The 23,126-nt window shown below is 39.6% G+C and overlaps 1 protein-coding gene across 1 annotated transcript; it reads left to right on the forward strand.

The window, feature by feature from the left end:
• The first annotated feature begins 304 nt into the window (after window positions 1-304).
• On the forward strand, window positions 305-22,569 carry LOC127645228 (tRNA selenocysteine 1-associated protein 1-like). Its single transcript, XM_052128775.1, has 9 exons — window positions 305-453; window positions 1,040-1,137; window positions 19,676-19,775; window positions 20,190-20,242; window positions 20,400-20,531; window positions 20,978-21,097; window positions 21,284-21,512; window positions 21,603-21,648; window positions 21,769-22,569. Exons 1-9 carry the CDS (start codon window positions 418-420, stop codon window positions 21,909-21,911), a joined length of 957 nt encoding a protein of 318 aa, XP_051984735.1. The 5' UTR covers window positions 305-417; the 3' UTR covers window positions 21,912-22,569.
• Window positions 22,570-23,126: the final 557 nt, after the last annotated feature.

The following is a 23,126-nucleotide window of genomic DNA, read 5'->3' on the forward strand; positions in this document are numbered from 1 at the left end:
TGCAGTTTTTCAATGAATCCCAAAACTTATTATTGGATTTGTTGAAGCAGATCCAAATGCCTGTTTTATAATAAATGTAATTATTTTCCTATGTAGATGTTATATTCATAAATGTAAGTTTTTTAATTGTAAACCTATTTTTTTGTTATTCTTTCAAGAGATAAACAGTATTTGATTACAAAATGTAATCTTCTCTTAACAAAAAAGCAATCAGAACATGTACAATTTTCACAGAATACAAACGTTTTTACTTTAATGTGTAATGCCCTCTTTCTTACTTTCTTTTCTTCTGCGTGGCCGGAAGCGGAAGTGCATTTCAGTAAACGTTCGAGTTCCAGGATCTCCACGCAGATTCTGAAGTAAACTGTCGCTTCTATTCCACAAACCTTTGAGGCTCAAACAATTTCAGCCGCCAAAATGTTCAACAGAATGACAAGCTTATGGATGGGTGATGTAAGTGTTTAAGTTTTTTACGTCTTCGATAATTTAGTGAGTAGGGACAGTAGTGATACGCTGCATGCGTTTTAACTCGATGTGCGCGACCTTAACCAACACTCCCGTCAGATACCCGCGAAAAAGCTGCTTACATCGAGAAAAAAGTACCATTCTAGCAAATGTGTCTCTTTATTTGCAGATTTGTACATTTATCGCACGCTAGTCTGCTGTTGTGTTACCTCAGGTTTGTCGTCGAGATTTTTTAAGAGGCCATTCATTTGCATTAGTGCTTTTGTGTCATAATGCAAATAGTGACAGAAACTACGTGTCTGGAGTATGTTTTGAGTTAATTTACCAGCTAAACCACATGGTTTCGCAGTACACTAATTTTGTTAACTCACTGGCGCCCGCGCTGCAACATAGTATTCTGTACATCTGAATGTATATACCTGAACATATCTGAACATCTCGTTCTCTGCTCCAATTTTTATTCATTACCAACAATATGTTGAAAAGTACGCTCTTAGTAAACATACTGGAACCATGTTGTTGATACCCCTCGGAAAGGTCCCCCAATTCGTTAATCTCATAATTTGTTTTACAGTTAGACCCATACATGGACGAGACTTTCATCAAGCAAGCTTTCAGCACGATGGGGGAGACAGCCTACAATGTCAAAATCATTACACATCGAGTTACCGGGTAAGAATGCATAGCAATTTTGAATGGATGCATTGTCTATAGCAGGGGCGGTACCAGAGTAAGTGGACATTATGTGCTTAGCCCAGACCTCTGTGGATATGGGGCCATCCTTTTATGAAATATCAGATATTATTATTTTTTTTTATTTATTTTATTTTTTTTTATCCAAGATGGCGGCGCGGTAGCACGCAGCGGCCACTCCAGATCCACAATGGTGCTATTTTTGTTAAAAAAGCTCGACTTTTGCAACACATGGACATCGGAGCAACCGGTGTTTGTGTCTACCATCGCCAGACACTACTGAAATATAAGACTCATGCAAAAACCAAGCTGCATGATGACCTGCAGGAGGCGCTACGCGTACTCGGCTTGCTGCGGAGACCAGGCCTCCAGCCCTCGGCGTCGCCTGATGCCGGTGGCCGGGGGAGAGGACGTCGTAAGCGGTGTGTGAGAAAGCGGAAGCGCGGAAAGAGGGCGGGGTCCATGCTAGGCTAAAAACAAACCCTAGCCGGCCGGCTCTCCCGTCTATCCTGCTCCCAAATGTTTGCTCCCTGGACAATAAACTGGACTATATCCGACTCCAGCAGGCTACGCAGCGTGAGTTTAGAGACTGCTGCGTCTTTGTTTTCACGGAGACGTGGCTCAGCGACAGAGTTCCGGATGCCGCCATTCAGCTAGACTGGCTCGCCTCGTTTCGTGCCGACAGAAATACAGCTCTCTGCGGTAAGACTCGCGGTGGTGGCTTGTGTGTTTACATCAACACGGAATGGTGCAAGAACTCTATGCTAATCTCTAGTTACTGTTCATCGCTGTTGGAGCTTGTGACTGTTAGATGCAGACCTTTTTATCTACCACGGGAATTCACCACTGTTTGTTAACCGGAGTTTACATTCCCCCCAGCGCTAACGCTAAGGAAGCGCTCTGTGAACTGTATGGGGCTATGAGCGAACTGCAGAACGCTCACCCCGACGGACTGTTTATTGTCGCCGGAGATTTCAACCATGCAAATCTCAAGACAGTGCTCCCTAAATTCCATCAGTATGTGGACTTTGCAACGAGAGGGGTGAACGCGCTTGATCTTGTTTACACAAACATCCCAGGCGCGTACCGGGCGGAGCCCCGCCCCCACCTCGGCTACTCAGACCACATCTCTGTTATGGTAATTCCAGCATACAGACCGCTCGTCAGACGCACAAAACCGCTTCAGAAGCAGGTGAAAACCTGGCCAGCAGGAGCCATCTCTGCTCTTCAGGACTGTTTTGAGTGTACTGACTGGCACATGTTCAGGGAGGCTGCAACATATGGCGATTCTACCAACTTGGAGGAATACACAGCATCAGTGACCAGCTACATCAGCAAGTGCATTGATGATGTCACTTTCTCCAAGACCATCACCACACGCTCCAACCAGAAGCCGTGGATGACTGCGGAGGTGCGCACGCTGCTGAGGTCCCGAGACTCCGCCTTCAGAGCAGGCGATAAGGCAGCCCTAAGAACAGCTAGGGCCAAACTGTCACGGGCAATCAGAGAGGCAAAGCGCGCACACGCCCAGAGAATCCACAGTCACTTCCAGGACAGCGGTGACATGCGGCGCATGTGGCAGGGCATCCAGGCCATCAACAACTACAGGACAACATCAGTTGCCTGTGACAAAGATGCCTCCCTTCCAGATGCGCTGAACGACTTCTACGCTCGGTTTGAAGTGCAGAACGACGTGATGGCGAGGAAGTCCACCCCTCCTCCCGACGAACAGGTGCTCTGTCTTACCACGGCAGATGTGAGGAAAACTCTACGTAGAGTCAACCCATGGAAGGCTGCTGGACCAGACAACATTCCTGGCAGAGTGCTCAGAGGATGTGCAGACCAGCTAGCAGATGTTCTTACCGACATCTTCAACATCTCTCTGAGCAGCGCCGTTGTTCCAACGTGCTTCAAGGCCACCACCATCATCCCCATTCCAAAGAAGTCTTCAGTGTCCTGCCTCAACGACTACCGTCCCGTTGCACTTACACCCATCATCATGAAGTGCTTCGAGAGGCTCATCATGAGGCAGATTAAGACCCAGCTGCCCCCTCACTAGACCCACTGCAGTTTGCGTATCGTTCAAACCGTTCAACCCACCTAGACAATAAGGACTCATACGTTCGAATGCTGTTCATAGATTTCAGCTCAGCATTCAACACAATCATTCCCCAGCACCTGATTGGAAAGCTGAACCTGCTGGGCCTGGACACCTCCCTCTGCAACTGGATCCTGGACTTCCTGACTGGGAGGCCTCAGTCAGTCCGGATCGGGAACAGCATCTCCACCACCACCACACTGAGCACTGGGGCCCCCCAGGGCTGTGTGCTCGAATCACATCATCAAGTTCGCCGATGACACGACCGTGGTGGGTCTCATCAGCAAGAACAACGAGTCAGCATACAGAGAGGAGGTGCAGCGGCTGACGAACTGGTGTAGAGCCAACAACCTGTCCCTGAATGTCGACAAAACAAAAGAGATGGTTGTTGACTTTAGGAGAGCACAAGGTGAACACACTCCGCTGAACATCGACGGCTCCTCTGTGGAGATCGTCAAGAGCACCAAATTCCTTGGTGTTCACCTGGCGGAGAACCTCACCTGGTCCCTCAACACCAGCTCTGTCACCAAGAAAGCCCAGCAGCGTCTCTACTTTCTTCGAAGGCTGAGGAAAGCACATCTCCCAGCCCCCATCCTCACTACATTCTATAGAGGGACTATTGAGAGCATCCTGAGCAGCTGCATCACTGCCTGGTTTGGGACTTGCACCGTTTCGGACCGCAAAGCCCTGCAGAGGATAGTGAGGACAGCTGAGAAGATCATTGGGGTCTCTCTTCCCTCCATCAAAGACATTTACAAAAAACACTGTATCCATAGAAGCAACCAGCATTGTGGACTGACCCCACACACCCCTCACACAAACTCTTTATCCTCCTCCCGTCTGGCAAGAGGTACCGAAGCATTCGGGCCCTCACGGCCAGACTGTGTAACAGCTTCTTCCCCCAAGCCATCAGACTCCTCAATACTCAGAGACTGGTTTGACACACACGTGTCCTGATTTGCACTTTAATTACTGTCACTTTATAACTCTGCTACCTCAATAACTGCTATGTGCATAGAACATTATCTCATAGTATGTTATGTTTACATTTTTAGAAACTGTCATCTTTTTGCACTACTGAGTACTGGTCGGCGCTGCACTGTCTATTGTCCTGTTCATTGTCAGTAATTTGTTGTACTGTCCTGTACTTTTTGCACATGTTTGCACGTGCACTTTATATAGGTATATATAGGTAGTTTATATAGGTATTTTATTTAGTTGTGTAGTCTCATGTGGTCCTATGTTGGTCCTTTGTTGTTTTTATGTAGCACCATGGTCCTGGAGGAACGTTGTCTCGTTTTGCTGTGTACTGTACTAACTGTATATGGTTGAAACGACAATAAAAACCATTTGACTTGACTTGAATATAATACACTTTATAATAAAAACCTGAATACATCAATTATGTGTAATTTATATAGTAAACTTAAAAAGTCTCACTAAATTTTGTCACAGATATGCCCGAAGATCAGAAATTGCATGCTTTTAACTAGAGGTCGACCGATTAATCGGCCGGCTGATTTTTAGCATTTTTTACATAATCGGCATCGGCCAATTTCCAAGTATATCAAGCCGATTATTAGGCCGGCGCATCTGTGGGCAGCCTTGTGTTGTTGTGGAACACGTGTTCGACGCACGCTGCCCCTAGAGTCATTTTCCAGCAGAGTGAGCAGACCTCATCCAGTGCCTAAGGAAGGAGCTAAGTTCCTTGGAGAAAACAGTAAGGATTAAATTTGTATAACTTTATATTTAATTAAAAACTTTTGATATTTTACTGCCAACTTCGAGAAAAAACGCGACATGACATTCGGCTACTTTGGATATTGATAGCGTAGTTGAAGTTGCATTATCACAGCAGAAGGGTTGCTATCATGTCACAATAAGTAAGCAAGAATTTTGCAATTACAGACAGTGAATCTGAGACTTTTATTTGTTCTGTTTGTGTGTCTTATATTTGAGAGGGTTGTCAGTCAATGCAGAGAAATAAGTAATAAAAAAGATACCAATGCGCTATAGGCTATTGAAGGACTGGCTTTGGTAAGCTCGGACGTTACCGGTTCTGCTGTCGGTACTGGAGAAATTAAGAAAATACATGTATTATTGCTATAAAGAGAAAGTTATTTTATCTCGCCAGCCATTTCTATGTATAATAATTCTATGAAACCATTTGTCTGTGATGCAATTTAGCTATTCGCAGTCAGAGAGAGAGAGAGAGAGCGAGAGATCTCGCACACAGCGAGCACAACACGAGCCCTGCTTAATGAGTGACGACAGAGGACAGAACTAAACATTCAAACATAGCCTGGTTTAGATCTGTGATTATTAGTCTGATTTTATTTTATATTTCGCCTTCCAAAGATTATAAAAAGAATATTTATACATAGGGCGCATTCTGACTAGCACGACTTCCCTTCACAGCGGTGCACTGACATTTCTCCCTAAAACTCAAACTTAACGTCAGAATCAGCACGATCGGTGATTGTTGTAAAATGCAGTCTAGCTACTGTTGCTAAATTGCGGGACGCGTTTAATAATAAAAAGAGCGCAAGAGATATCGTTCCCAAGGCGGCGCGCGCTCCGAAACACACCGCAACGAGACAAGCAAAGTATAGGCTACTTTGGGTTTCATGTGCGCATCTAAACGATCAACTATACACAAAAATATGTCAAAACGACCGACTGGGAGATTCACTTAAACACAGTTTATGTCTTAAATGGACGTAGTTATGGAAATAGTTTGGAGAAAATATGCTGCATCAGGAGTCTATTAGATCTGAACTCGGTCTTAAAGGGGAAGCATCCTAATAAACATGCCGACGATTGAGCCATTACTGCGAATCAAACAACAAAAGGCAAAGAGAAAATCACTTACAGCTCTTGAATGAATAACTTCTGCATTAATAAGCATTAATCTATCTATGATAAACTATGCAGTGTTATTTTACAATTGATTACTTTATTAGATTTCTTTTTAGACCACACCTGAACAGTAATGTTAGTAGACCTTCCTGAAATTAAATCACTGTGCCTATATAATGTTTATCTTTGTGTAATATATATATATATATTATAACAAAAAGAACCGTTAAGAATACAGTAGAAGTACCGGATCGATAAGCAGTATCGGTAAGATAGTAATACCATTAAAACCTTAACGATACCCATCCCTAGTTATGCCTGTGCTTCTCTTGGATGCTCTGAATATTGGATTACGTGTCTGGATTGCCCCTTAATTAAAGCTGCATTTGGATCTCAACCTTCGTGTCTCGGAGCAGTTCGTAACACCTGCTTTGTTTATTTAATATGTTTGTTAAACATTATTTATACAATATGTTTTTACATTATACATTTTTAATTTAAGTGTCAAGTGTTCAATAAATGTATTTGTTGAGAAATTTTGTCTATCTTAAGTAATAATTTGTGTTACATTTTATCTTACAAATAAAAGGTTCAAATAAGAGGTTAAAAACAAGCACATATCGGCCAAATATCGGCCAAAATAAATCGGCTGCATTAATCGGCCATCGGCCGACCCGGATTTCAAAAGATCGGCATCGGCCTGAAAATACCAATATCGGTCGACCTCTAGTTGAAATGACAGTAAAAACCACTTGACTTGACTTATACAACATGAGTGCTGCTCAGATTGCATAGTTTGTTGAAGAACGACGACGAAGGGTAATTATTTTAGGCGAGATCTCATGTAAACAATGGAGAATATATCAGTATTTCTCAGATTTATCACTTTTATGGAGCAAAAGTGCTAATGGATGTTTTTCAATGAATGCTTGACATGGACAATTGACCCAAGTGTGGCGAACTGGATTCATCTGGTGATTGCGTTTTCATAAAGGTATGAAGTCCTGTTTTGAAATTGCATGTTTTCAATTGTACTCCTGGCACAAATAAACTAAATTGCTGTTTCTAAAGCATTGCTATTGTGAAACAGTGATCGGATATCAATGTTGAACCCTTAGACCTTTGATAAGATGTATAATTTGTTAACATTCATTACATTTATAGATGGTAAATTATATATTAAACATAAGCAGAGTGACCTCACCACTGCATGTGGGGAAATGCGCATCAACAGGTTAAGTTCATTTACAGGAAAGCAGGTTGTGCATAAAGAGTTTTGCTGAACACACAAATGTCCTGACTTTAAAGTTAGCAAATTCCTCTAATACATCTGTATATATTACTCCTTGTTTTAAGGGTTATATATATATATATATATATGTATGTAAGGGATAATCCACAGCTAGCCATGCATTAAAGGATTTTAATGCACGACGTAGAGGCGTGTCTAAATGTGTCTTTTCCATTTTTATTTAAATATAAATATTTGGTACTTACTGCATCTGGATGGACCAACTCAACACAGTTTCCAAGACACAGTTGCAATCACGTGCCTCAAACTCTTCTTACATGGGCGCACAAAGTTTACATGAGAGCTGGAAAGCAGCTGATGACAAGACTAAATTGAGTCTGTGTTTGTTGTTCTCAATACCATAGAAAGACAAGAATCATTCATTTATATACAGTAAATTACCCTAACTTGAAAATGTAATGTTAAAATGTAATATTATTTTCATATCAACTTGAAGCACTGATACTTATGACGTCACTTCAAAAAGATGATCAAAACATTCAGGGCTTTACAGAAAACAATTGTGGCTTAAGCCCTGAAGCTGCCCATGATCTATATTAGTTGTTTTCAACCTTTTTCAGTTCGAACTCCCCATTGTCCAAAATAATATTCGAAGGACCTCCCAGAAGGAGTTTGTAATAAATAGTCTGGTTCTAAACATTACATGGTGAATAGAAACATTTGTGTATGCTTTTTTTTTTTTACATATATATATATATATATATATATATATATATATACACACACGCGCGCACGCACACACACGCACGCACACACTGGCACCCAAAAATTTGGATTTGAATTTGCTCTTATGGAAATAAATTGGTACTTTTATTCACCAAAGTGGCATTCAACTGATCACAATGTATAGTCAGGACATTAATAATGTGAAACATTACTATTACAATTTGAAAAAAAAAATCAGAACTTATTAAACTACTTCAAAGAGTTCTCATCCTCCACATGCAGCTATGACAGCTTTGCAGATCCATGGCATTCTAGTTGTTCAGTTTGTCCAGATACTCAGGTGACTTTTCACCCCACGCTTCCTTTAGCACTTGAAATAGGTGTGACTGTCTTGTCGGGCACCTTGCAGTCTAGCTGATCCCACAAAAGCTCAATGGGGTTAAGATACATAACGCTCTTTTTCAGTGACCTGTTGTCCAATGTCTGTGTTTCTTTGCCAACTCTAACCTTTTCTTTTCTGTTTCAAAAGTGGCTTTTTCTTTGCAATTGTTCCCATAGCGCCTGCACCCCTGAGTCTTCTCTTTGCTGTTGTACATGAAACTGGTGTTGAGTGGGTAGAATTCAATGAAGCTGTCAGCTGAGGGCATGTGAGGTGTCTATTTCTCAAACTAGTACTTATCCTCTTGTTTGGTTGTACCTCTGGCCTTCCACATCTCTTTCTGTCCTTGTTAGAGTCAGTTGTCCTTTGTCTTTGAAGACTGTAGTGTGCACTTTTGTATGAAATCTTCAGTTTTTTGGCATTCTCAAGTATTGTATATCCTTCATTCCTCACAATGATTGACTGCCAATTTTCTAGAGAAAGCGGTTTCTTTTTTGCAATTATTTTACACTAATATTGACCTTAAGACATGCCAGTCTATTGCAACTCAAAATCAAACACAAAGACAATGTTAAGCTTCATTTAATGAACCAAATAGCTTTCAGCTGTGATTGATATAAGTGCAAGTGATTTTCTAGCACCAAATTAGCAACTTTGCATGATTACTCAGGAATAAGTTATTGGAGTGGTGGCTGCTGGAAATGGGGCCTAGATTTGATCAAAAATTACTTTTTTCAAATAGTGATGGTGCTGGTTTTTACATACGTAATGTCCTGACTATACTTTGATCAGTTGAAAGCCACTTTGAAAACATCAAAATCTGTACATTATTCCAAACTTTTTGCCGTCTATATACAGGTGAAACTCGAAAAATTAGAATATCTTGCAAAAGTTCATTAATTTCAGTAATTCAACTTAAAAGGTGAAACTAATATATTATATAGACTCATTACAAGCAAAGTAAGATATTTCAAGCCTTTATTTGATATAATTTTGATGATTATGGCTTACAGCTTATGAAAACCCCAAATTCAGAATCTCAGAAAATTAGAATATTGTGAAAAGGTTCAGTATTGTAGGCTCAAAGTGTCACACTCTAATCAGCTAATTAATCCAAAACACCTGCAAAGGGTTCCTGAGCCTTTCAATGGTCTCTCAGTCTGGTTCAGTTGAATTCACAATCATGGGGAAGACTGCTGACCTGACAGTTGTGCAGAAAACCATCATTGACACCCTCCACAAGGAGGGAAAGCCTCAAAAGGTAATTGCAAAAGAAGCTGGAAGTTCTCAAAGTGCTGTATCAAAGCACATTAATAGAAAGTTAAGTGGAAGGGAAAAGTGTGGAAGAAAAAGGTGCACAAGAAACAGGGATGACCGTAGCCTGGAGAGGATTGTCAGGAAAAGGCCATTCAAATGTGTGGGGGAGCTTCATAAGGAGTGGACTGAGGCTGGAGTTACTGCATCAAGAGCCACCACACACAGACGGGTCCTGGACATGGGCTTCAAATGTCAAACGTCTTACCTGGGCTAAAGAAAAAAAGAACTGGTCTGTTGCTCAGTGGTCCAAAGTCCTCTTTTCTGATGAGAGCAAATTTTGCATCTCATTTGGAAACCAAGGTCCCAAAGTCTGGAGGAAGAATGGAGAGGCACACAATCAAAGATGCTTGAAGTCCAGTGTGAAGTTTCCACAGTCTGTGTTGGTTTGGGGAGCCATGTCATCGGCTGGTGTTGGTCCACTGTGCTTTATTAAGTCCAGAGTCAACGCAGCCATCTACCGGGACATTTTAGAGCACTTCATGCTTCCTTTAGCAGACAAGCTTTATGGAGATGCTGACTTCATTTTCCAGCAGGACTTGGCACCTGCCCACACTGCCAAAAGTACCAAAACCTGGTTCAATGACCATGGTATTACTGTGCTTGATTGGCCAGCAAACTCGCCTGACCTGAACCCCATAGAGAATCTATGGGGCATTGCCAAGAGAAAGATGAGAGACATGAGACCAAACAATGCAGAAGAGCTGAAGGCCGCTATTGAAGCATCTTGGTCTTCCATAACACCTCAGCAGTGCCACAGGCTGATAGCATCCATGCCACGCCGCATTGAGGCAGTAATTAATGCAAAAGGGGCCCAAACCAAGTACTGAGTACATATGCATGATTATACTTTTCAGAGGGCCGACATTTCTGTATTTAAAATCCTTTTTAGGGCCCAAGCCTTGAAAAGGCAAGGCCCTATTGATTTCGTTAGGATTAATATTATTATTTTTCTTACGACTATTCGGGCACTTTTGGGGCTCTTAACGTGCGCTAAAACTCTTGAAACGTTGCACATGGGTCAGAACCCGCGGCCATTAGGGCCGGGCTGAAGCTGGTACCCGGGCGTGGCAGGGGGGCTCGACAACGCCCCCTGGAACGGGGTCCGAAAACTTGGTCCATAAATCAAACACGCTTGCATGTAATAATATGAAACTTGGTACACATATAGATCTCATCGTTTCATATATCCTTCATACTTTTACTTTTTACTGCAGCCCAACAGGAAATTGTCTATTTAGGGTTGTTTGGAAAACGCATGCAATGGAATTTGAAATACTCCTCCTAGAGAATTCCACCAATCGCCACGAAACTCGGTCAGCATGAAGTCAAGACATTGAGGATGAAAAATTGCCGGCGGATTTTTGATATCTCGAACGGTTTGGCCGTGGTGAGGAAACGAAATTATGGCGCGAAAAGAGCAACAGGAAGTGTGTTATAACTTCTGAATACATTAATCGATCACATGGATGTGACTATTGTGAGTCAAAATTATAGCGCCACCAACTGGCAGAAGGAAGTGTGTCACTTTCAAAATGCTTTGAAATCACCCTCTTATTTTTACCCGATTTACTTAAAGGGGTCATGACATGGTTTTTTTATTGTATTATTATGTTCCCTTAGGTGCAATTATAGTATTAATATATTTTTTTTTAAGAAAAACTTTTAAAATCTAGTGATTTATGACCTTTTCCCACCCTGTTTCTCATCCTCTGATTCAAACAGTCTGTTTTGGGGGCGTTTTCCATTTAAGACTTCAGTGTTAACGCCCACTGTTATGATTGGCTAACGTCAGTGCCTATGTATCAATTATTGACGCTCCCAGCCAGAACAATATGCAAGTAAACTAAGTAAAAACACTGTGATTATTCATAGTGAATGAAATTGCGCTTTAAAAAGTAGTTTAAAGTTTAAAATAGATTACTTACAGTTTGCGTCGTTGTTGTTCCCAGAATAGTCGGCACGGACTTATCTTTGAGCAACAGTTTTCTGGCAAAGCCAGCATCATATTGAGATTTGTTCTCAAAACAGTCATCCTTAAAATGTACAGAACAAACGCTTAAGTTAACACTGCCGTGACTGGAACGTCCGCAAAAAATAAACTGCATCCATTTTTCCCTGACGTCTGGATCTTTCGGCAGCTTATTCAGAGGTTTTGTTTGACCACAGCCAGAACAGCACATCTGTGTGGCATCGTAATTTTCCTGTGCACAAGTAGTCTCTGTCAGAGCTCGCTGTCCATCGACTGAACACTTGTGAGGCGCACGGCGATACTGAAATGAGCGTAGTTGTCTTGCGCTTAAATCGTAGTTATCTTGTGCTGGAGGCGGTCATATGCAAACGCTGTTACGTCACTTCTAACCGACACGTCACTTCTAACCATGAATCCAGAACGAGCTGTATTTTGAGCTTGATTAAATAAATGATTCGTTTAGAATGGGGAGGACGTCTTAAAATATTAAACTTGCAGGACGTTTTAATGATACAAAGACCTCTTATATACCAAAAGATCAAGGCAAATTTGGTTTCTCATGTCATGACCCCTTTAAAACTTTAGGTGTGTAATGTAAACGCACGGCAGATGTAGACATGTGAAAGGATTATTGATATCTTCAATACTGTTGCCGCGGCAACGCTTCAAACTTGAATATTCTTTTTTGATGCTTTTGAGACTCTTAACATACTTGAAATTGCATGAAACTCGACAGACACATCACATTTATTAGCCAGTAGACATGTGCAAAGTTTCAGAAACGGGCGTGGTGCAGGGGCTCAGTAGCGCCACCTTTTGACAAAAGTGAGGGGGTTGGTTTAAACTTTGACCCACAGTCACAAAACTCAGAAATTATATTGTTCTCATCGAGCCGGACAACTTTCTAATTTACAGTCATTAGCTCAGACCAACAGAAAGTCAGATATTGTGGTTTGAATGTGGATGTGTTGGAGAATTTTCTCTGCCTCTCCCATTGACCCTACGTCTCTCTGTGTCTGTGGGGAGGGGGGTGATTTGGCTGTTGAGTGTGAGTGCTTTTATTTTTGTTTTTCAAGGTTTTGGGGCCCTTAACGTGCTCAAACTCTTGAAACTTTGCACACGGGTCAGAACCTGTGGTCATCAGGGCCGGGCCGAAGATGGTACCCGGGCGTGGCAGGGGGGCTCGACAGCGGACCCTGGAATGGGATTCGAACACTTGTCCATATATCAAACATGCTTGCGTGTAATAATATGAAACTTGGTACACTTGTAGATCTCATCGGGCCGAACAAATTTCGCTGCTCTAAGTTTTACGCCAGCCCAACAGGAAGTGGGCTATTATGGGTTGTTTGGAAACACATGCTCTGGAATTATATATATTCCAATCGCCACCAAACTCGGTCGGCATGAAGTCAAGACATTGAGGATGCTACATTCCGGACGGATTTTTGATATCTCGAACGGTTTGGCCGTGGCGAGGAAATTGATTTAGGACTAAAAAAGGACACATAAAGTGTGTTATAACTTAGTTCTATCTACAGTTACAAAACTCGGCGTGTATATTGTTCTCGTCGAGCCGAACAACTTTTTAATTTACAGTCATTAGCTCCGACCAACAGAAAGTCAGATATTGTGGTTTGAATGTGGATTTCTCTGAATTTTTCTCTCTCTGACAGACAGAGTGCCCCCTCCCGTTCTGTGTTTTTTCTGTCTCTCTGTCTCTCTCTGACAGACAGAGTGCCCCTGCCGTTCTGTGTGTGTGTGTGTGTGTGGAGGGGAGGGTGAGGGAGCCGGACAACTTTCCAAATTTACAGTCATTAGCTCAGACCAACAGAAAGTCAGATATTTGGTTTGAATGTGGAACACATTGCAAATGAACTTTGAAGCTCCAAAAAGCACATAAAGGGAGCATAAAAGCAAGGAAGTGTGTTATAACTTCTGCATACATTAACTGATCTCGATGAAACTTCAGCAGTGTGTTCGCGGGAAGAGGCCGGTCGCATGGATGTGACTATTGTGAGTCAAAGTTATAGCGCCACCAACTGGCAGAAGGAAGTGTCACTTTCAAAATGCTTTGAAATCACCCTCTTATGTCAAGTGAACACACAGTTGATAAAGAAATCGGGTATCAATATATTGAATTATGAGTTATTGCAGTGATCAACTGTGATGTCCGGTTAAGATGAAAATAAACCGGCTGCGCCGTCTCTGTCTAAACGATTATCTTTCTGAAACACGTCACAAAAACTTTCAGAAACGGATAACACAAACATGATGTTGGAAATATACACTTATCAGAATAGTTATATTAAACTTGTCTATTTCAGTTAAAGCCATTTATGTTATAAAGCTGTCTCATATGTAATTTCTCCTTTAATTCTATAATATAACCACTAGGTGGAGTTCTAAGCATATTTTCTGTATTCTCGTTGTTTTAACGTATGAAGAAGACTTGTACATGTTGTTGAGAACGCAGTAAAGTGTGACGCATACTTTGTTCTGTGAGTTTTATGAGTACTCCGAGTCTTTATTAAAACCAACACATGAAACATATGTCTAAAGAAAGTAGGGATGGGCTGATCGATCCGAACGTATCAAAACTTCCGAGAATGATGTTGTTTTAGGTTTGTCTCTGACAACACACGATCCGCGAGGCGAGAGAATTTTTGCTCGCATCTTCACGAAGGTTTGTCGGTTGTATACAATGTTTGCCTGTTTGAACATTCAAGCGATTATACACTATTCAACTCAACAAATGTGAAAACAACTCAAATACATGTTTGCGAGCAGATTGTGTGACACAGCGAGCCGCGTCGTGTCTAACTCACGCACTCCGATGAGAGTTCGCTTTCGCTGTTGCTTGCGTCTGAACGGACAATTTCATACAAAAAAATGTTAAAATAGGCTACATGATATACTGGGGAGTCTGTTATGTCTCAAGTGATCAAACAGTTGAGAAAGAAATCTTGTATAATTATATTGAATTCTGGCATTATTCCAGATGATGTCCTGCTATATTTTTCTCTCGAAACAGCGGAAACAACTTAAACAAAATACTGCGTTATTTTTGCCCATACGGATACATTTAATACATCATCACAAACTATGAAAGTCGTACTTTTATTTGTGTACACTTAAAATAACAACAAAATCTTGTGCTTTTGTAAAATAAAGAAAATAAACAGGGTGCTCAGTCTCTGTCTTCGCGATAATCTTTCTGAAACACGTCACAAAATTCAAGTGAACAATCAACCATTCACGCAGTCTGTATTTTATCATCTCACAATGAATACAGATGCAACAAGCACAGCACAAAACGAAAATAATGATACTTCTCAATTCTCAAAAGAGTAAACTGAACTGTGCCTTGAATATCGTATCATGCGATAAAAGCCTCTTAAAGAGACAGTAACAATTTAGCCTTCGCCCTGAGCATTGACATCCCAAGTAGAGTTCGACCGATTAATCGACGCACACTGCCCCTAGAGTCATTTTCCAGCAGAGTGAGCAGACCTCAAGGAGCTAAGTTCCTTGGAGAAAACAGTAAGGATTACATTTTTATAACTCCTTTATATTTAATTAAAAACTTTTGATATGTTACTGCCAACTTCAAGAAAAAACGTGACAAACGCGATAGTTGACATGACGTTCGGCTACTTTGGATATTGATAGCGTAGTTGAAGTTGCATTATCACAGAAGAAGGGTTGCTATCATGTCACAATAAGCAAGAATTTTGCAATTACAGACAGTGAATCTGAGACTTTTATTTGTTCTGTTTGTGTGTCTTATATTTGAGAGGGTTGTCACTCAATGCAGAGAAATAAGTAATACAAATATACCAACGCGCTATAGGCTATTGAAGGACTGGCTTTGGTAAGCTCGGACGTTATCGCTTCTGCTGTCGGTACTGGAGAAATTAAGAAAATACATTCTTATTGCTATAAAGAGAAAGTTATTTTATCTCGCCAGCCATTTCTATGTATAATAATATGAAACCATTTGTCAGAGAGAGCGAGAGATCATGCTCACGCGGTGCCACAGCGAGTACAAAACGAGCCCTGCATAATGAGTGACAGAACTAAACATTCAGACATAGCCTGGTTTAGATCTGTGATTATTAGTCTGATTTTATTTTAGATTTCGCCTTCCAAAGATTATAAAAAGAATATTTATACATAAGCCGCATTCTGTCTAGCACAACTTCCTTCCCTTCACAGCGGTGCACTGACATTTCTCCCTAAAACTCAAACTTAACGTCAGAATCAGCACGATCGGTGATTGTTGTAAAATGCAGTCTAGCTACTGTTGCTAAATTGTGGGACGCGTTTAATAATAAAAAGAGCGCAAGAGATATCGTTCCCAAGGCGTGCAGCTCGAAACAGACCGCAACGAGACAAGCAAAGTATAGGCTACTTTGGGTTTCATGTGCGCATCTAAACGATCAACTATACACAAAAATATGTCTAAACGACCGGCTTGGAGATTCACTTAAACACAGTTTATGTCTTAAATAGACGTAGTTATGGAAATGGTTGGGGAGAAAATATGCTGCATCAGGAGTCTATTAGATCTGAACTCGGTCTTAAAGGGGAAGCATCCTAATAAACATGCCGACGATTGAGCCATTACTGCGAATCAAACAACAAAAGGCAAAGAGAAAATCACTTGCAGCTCTTGAATGAATAACTTCTGTATTAATAAGCATTAATCCATCTATGATAAACTATGCAGTGTTATTTTACAATTGATTATTAGATTTCTTTTTAAACCACACCTGAACAGTAATGTTAGTAGACCTTCCTGAAATTAAATCACTGTGCCTATATAACGTTTATCTTAAAAAGAACCATTAAGAATACAGTTGAAGTACCGGATCGATAAGCAGTATCGGTAAGATAGTAATACCATTAAAACCTTAAAGATACCCATCCCTAGTTATGCCTGTGCTTCTCTTGGATGCTCTGAATATTGGATTACGTGTCTGGATTGCCCCTTAATTAAAGCTGCATTTGGATCTCAACCTTCGTGTCTCGGAGCAGTTCGTAACACCTGCTTTGTTTATTTAATATATTTGTTAAACATTATTTATACAATATGTTTTTACATTATACATTTTTAATTTAAGTGTCAAGTGTTCAATAAATGTATTTGTTGAGAAATGTTGTCTATCTTAAGTAATTATTTGTGTTACATTTTATCTTTCAAATAAAAGGTTCAAATAAGAGGTTAAAAACAAGCAAATATCGGCCAAATATCAGCCAAAATAAATCGGCAGCATTAATCGGCCATCGGCCGTACCCGGATTTCAAAAGATCGGCATCGGCCTGAAAAAACCAATATCGGTCGACCTCTAATCCCAAGTCATTGATAAGTACAAATGGTATTATTTTAAGTTTTTTTTATTTCTCTCTTACGCTGTAAAATGCCACGTTTTTGAATGGCATGTAAAATGTAAAAATAATCACTCAATCTCCATTTTTTTCTCTGATCTGTTGCTATTTTAATGATTTAAAAATCAAAGCACTGACCATTTAAAGTGTGAGCTTGTACATTTTGAAATAGTTATAAACAGTCACAGCAATGCAGTGTTATTATGTGCCTAGATATTCTTTCAAATAAAATTAGTTTACCCCAAAAAGATATTTCTCTCATCATTTACTCACCCTCAGGCACGTGCACACATAGACATCAAAGGCGGCTTGAGCACCTGCCCTTTTTCTTCCTCGAGAGAAAGTGCCCTTTTTTCTGGGGTTTTTTTTTATTTATTTTTTTTTTATAAATAATATATATATATTCCTGTTTGCGCACAGCTTCCCTGTCAAACAAATATATTTATTAAATAAAAAATCAAAACATCAGGTTGGTAGATGAGATTTTGTCGATGCCCGCCTCCTCCCTCCGCGTGCGTGTACAGTGCCTCGACTATACAGCTAATTAGCCAAAAGCAAATATAGTTAACTTGTGTCTTGCTAACATTCATGACTCATGAGCTACTAGCTAATGTAATAGGTTAGCTAAAGTCTAGCTAAGGCAATGTATCATGGCCATACAGGCCAATATACTGTACTTATTGGAGACATTACAGGTGAATACAGTCAAATTTGTGTGATGTACTTAACATAATGATAAATAATCTTAAGATATTATATCGTATGCTATGTATTGTGAATACACCCATGTTAAACATAAAAATGTACTTCCATTTCATATCATAGGAACACATAAGCGTACATTATAATTACATTGATAAACCTGTACAAAGACCTCCAGATAAATACTGGCCTTCTGGAGTAACACATTTAAGTGCTGCAAAAGATATTGACCTATGACATCCTATGACATAAAAAAATTATTCTACATTTGAATTACCTCATAGATGTGACTATTGTGGTTCACGGTCATAGGCCCTGTCCCAAATGGCACACTTCATATGAATTTTCAGTCTTGTGTACTTATTTCATGTGTCCATTTACTCCATGAGACCGTAGGGTGTCTCATTTTTCATTTTAGGTATCAGAAGGGTGCTCACGCATACTTTGTGGTCGATATGTGCCCTCGATGCGCACTTTTGCAGAGCCCACGCTGATGCAAGCTCTACAGCACATATCTTCTCGACAATCAAAGCGAGGTTATGTTATTGCCCATCGTGTACAGCAACACTAAAGGCACGGGGGTGGCAGTGCCACCGGCTTGGGCCCGCCATCGCTGCTCGCAGCTATATTTTTTTTTTGATTTCATGTAATATTCTAATATTCTGAGATTCTGAATTTGGGGTTTTCATAAGCCGTAAGCCATAATCATCAAAATTATATCAAATAAAGGCTTGAAATATCTTACTTTGCTTGTAATGAGTCTATATAATATATTAGTTTCACCTTTAAGTTGAATTACTGAAATTAATGAACTTTTGCACGATATTCTAATTTTTCGAGTTTCACCTGTATACACAAACACACACACTATTTTATGATATAATATTAAAGTATGTAAAAGTTGTATATTTTTAAAAATGTAAAATGTGATCATAATTATCACAAACAAATCATAAAGAAAATATAAAAATGTTCAGGACCGGTTCCCTTCGGATCTATTGTTCTACACCAGATCAGCCTGAATGTAGCTCACTATTTTTGAAGGCTTATTTGTTTGTGATCTTTTATTATAGAGAAAGGTATATGAGGAACTCTTATTTAAATTGAGCATTTATATTGTGCATTTAAGAACTTACTATTAATGAGAAATTATAATGTGCATTTTGTGCAAACTTTTTAAAAATAAATGTTCTGTCATACTTTGTCGTTTGTTTTTATATTGAATCAAGATTATATTGAATCTCAAACTTAATACCGAATCGTGAGATTACCATGTGGTCCCATCCCTAGCAGCCATGGTCTTTTGTCTTGCCTAGTTTAGTTAATGGTTTTCAAGTAAAAGGGCACATATATCAAGTGACATTTTTTTGACAATGTTGTGGTCCTCGCCGCAATATTGAGGAAAGCCTGGTTGATGTGTGGTCCAGAGATACAGTAGGTTAGAACAAACATCAATGGCGCGAGTGTCTCTGCGATGGCTCACGCGAGTTTTAATTGCATCGCGTTTTCATGAGAAGCATAATATATATCATGTCTAAAGTGCCAAATGTGAGATTAATATAATTAACATTTATTATTTGCCTCAGCAGCCCAAAATGTAAATGGAGGAAGAACCCTGGCATGGTTCTTAACCTATTCTCCACAGCCCAATCCGAACAATTCTGCTACCCATTTTTGAGAAACGATGAATTGGACAGCAAGTTTTAGGTCTACAATTACCTTATGTATCATCAATATCTAGACCAACTGTGAACGTCTGTGGACCTTTATATTACAGGTAACAAATAATTCATTAAAAAGTTAACATCGTCTGTTCTGTTTCAGAGGATCTGCTGGATACTGTTTTGTGGAGCTGGCGGATGAAGCTAGTGTTGACCGTTGTGTTCAGAGGCTCAACGGGAAGCTGGTTCCAGGATCAAATCCGGTGAGATGCCAGACATGCACCCATTAAACTGTGTAGTTTGGGCATCTATATTTAATTTGAATTAGGCCACATTTATATATAGATTGGAAATCGTTACCAGCATGGCCACCACCATATATAAGAAATTTTAATTATTAATCCGTATATTACTAGTGATGGGCAAGTCACAGAGCTCAATTTCTTCCCTAAGGAAGGTGGTTGAGGCTGTTTATAAAATGCTTTGTTTGAAGCTGGTGAATAAACTCTGTTAGGAACTAGCTGACGAATGGGATAAAGCCAGTACTGATTGGTGGAGGTATGTGAAAATAATAAGGCTTTCTTACTCTAATAATATGACTTGTTAGCAAATTATGTCCTTGCTACTGGCAAAGTATAATTGAATTTGCTAAATTATTACATTTCTTTTCTTTTCAGCCCAGGAAATTTAAGCTAAACTATGCAACATATGGGAAAAGGCCAGAGCCTGGGTAAGTTAATCTATTATTTCTACATGAATAGTAGACATGCAATAATATGACATGTTGGTGTTGCGCACAATGTTCAAACTCCTCTTTTTAAAAATTCACCTAACAAATTGTGTTCTTCGTTTCACCTTACATAGTTCACTTCATTGTTTTCCTTCAGCCCAGAATTTTCTGTGTTTGTTGGAGATCTCACATCAGAAGTGGATGACTACCAGCTTCATCAGTTCTTTTTGAAAAAATTCCCCTCATGCAAAGGTGGCAAAGTTGTGACTGATCCCTATGGGAACTCAAGGTATTAAAGCATTCAGCTGTTATATCAGTCCTTTATAATCTTCACTTCCTCTAAAAGTTTGACCAACTGATCTTCAACAGAGATGAGGTAGTTAAATGAGATGAGGTCTTTGTTACAAATGCTTGGCCATTTGTTGACATTGTTTTTTAAAGCGTACTTTCAATCGATACTTTTTACCCCCTCTCCTAAAAAGGGCCAGACAATACATGGATGTGATTTGCCATTGTTAAAAATCTGCTAAAACTATTGTTTTCCCCATATAGGGTAAGCAAGAGCAACTCACAAATGAAGTGATGCAACAATGTTAAAAGTAAAAGAGAAGTTTCAGTTCTACAATCAAATAAATGTTTTTAATATATATTGAAATATGCAAATACTGCATGATGAGGCGCATGAAGCGTGAGAGGGCAGGTGCTGATGATCTAGTACTTTGTTGTATTGTGCAGGGGTTATGGCTTTGTGAAGTTTGGTGATGAAAACGAACAGAAGAAAGCCCTTGAGGAGTTTCAGAATGCATCTGGCCTGGGAGGTAAACCTATCAGGATCAGCATCGCTGTCAACAAAGGGTATACTTTTCATTACGTATGATAGGGTGCTATAATCTACTTAAGTCCTAGTTTAAAATTGCTTAAATATTTTATTTATATTTCAATATAAATTCTTCATAATTTTTAAGGTACTTTGTGGTCAGTAAGGTGTGATAGTTAAACAAATTCATGTGAAGTTTCATCATAATCATTTTTATATTACAGCAACAAATCAAACAATTACCAAAACCAGAATCAAAACTACAACAGCAACTACCAACAGCAGTATTATCAACAGCCCTACAACAATTACTATCCACAGTGGAGCTACGATCAGTACAACAGTTACAATTATGGATATAACTCTTATGCTAACACCCCTCCAGTTCCACAGGGGATGATGGGACCGCCCCCACCCATGGGGATGGCCCCTGACATGCAAGCATCCACAGAGGTATCTCAGAACTTCAGTTTGCTGTTTTAACATTCATTAATGTTGTTTTATTCCCAAACCAATTCTGGTCTCATTCTGACATTTTTGCAGCAGTCACATGACACCACTGAGGACATTGAGGAGGACACTGCGGAAGGTATTTTGTAATATTTAATTCTTCTGACTAATTAAAGAAAAAGCATGCATGCACCAGTATACAAAATGGATATTCCCAAAATAAATACTCCATGTGCTGACAATCGTTCTTCTTCCTCAGACCCAAACCCACAGGTGGATGTGGATGCATTGAACAAACAGCACATGGAGCGCAGTGAGGAGCTCTATGACTCTCTAATGAATTGCCACTGGCAGCCACTGGACAGTATCACATCTGAAATTCCTGTGATAAATGGATCCTGACTATCTCAGCTAAACGGAGTTTAGGACTTGTGTACCATCTGAAGGAACATGCCTTTTTTTTATTCTGCTCTGAGCAAGTTTTCAGAGAATGTTCTTTCACCCTTACCACATTTTTATTTGGAGCTTTATCCTAGCAGGCAAAATGTTTTTCTTCACTTATGTTCATGACCATTTGTTTAAAAGTGAGGTAGTTTAGATACATTTTATTTTAAAAGGAATGGAAAGCAACTGCATCAGTACTTTCATTTTTAACCAGGTGCAATTCTTGCTATTGCTTAATTAAACTTTTCCATAAGAAATTCACAGTTAATGCTAATCAGCATGATTTGTGGGTATAAAAATTGTGTGATCCAAAAAAGAATTTACATCTCCTTAAAACTTCCCCATTTGTCTGATTTGAGACCACTGGTCGTTTTGCGTTTTGAAAGCTTTGTTCATTATATTGGTATTTATTTTTAGAGTTGTTTGCTGCATAAAACTAACCCATAATTGATGCCCTGACAGAAATATTACATATTGAAGCCCTCAAAATGAGTGTCCTTAAATGTGTCTGTGGATAATTTAATCACATGTTTCTTATTTAATGCTGAGCTTTAGAAATTCTGTGGGTATTTTTGTAATAAAAGCAATTGAGATAGTCAAGGATAAACATAATAAATTTGTGATCTCATATGTTTGCATCTCTGATTAATTTTTTTCTATTATTTTGTGTGTGAAGTCCGTTTTAAAGGGTTAAAACTTTCCTAATGAATAGTGAGAATGTGAAGCATCTATTTTGCCACCCCAATATTTTTTAATAGGCACACCGATACGAAGATAAATACCGAAAATAAGCAGATTTACAAATTTGATAATGAAAGGAAATTGTTAACATGACATTTGAAATAATCGTGTTATGAATGTAAAATTATCTACTTTGATGCAAAAATGAAACCATTCGCACGCTCAACACTTGCGCACGTTAAGTAAAAATAGCGGCAAAGGTGTTAATTAACACGAGGAGCGTAATAGCTGAAAATCTAGTTGACATTCGGTTTGTACATTTAACCATTTATGATCTTACGCCGGTAAAAGGAAACAGTTTATAAAGTTTACATGATGTTAGAAATAAAAGTCTCCTAAACCACAGCAGTGCCTTTTTCTCTCCGTCTTTTATTGAGTAGTGAATGAATCAATACAAAGCATTGAATCCAACGTTGGGGAGCGAACAAAATA

Source organism: Xyrauchen texanus, chromosome 6 (genome assembly GCF_025860055.1).
Source record: "Xyrauchen texanus isolate HMW12.3.18 chromosome 6, RBS_HiC_50CHRs, whole genome shotgun sequence".
NCBI classification, from domain to species: domain Eukaryota; kingdom Metazoa; phylum Chordata; class Actinopteri; order Cypriniformes; family Catostomidae; genus Xyrauchen; species Xyrauchen texanus.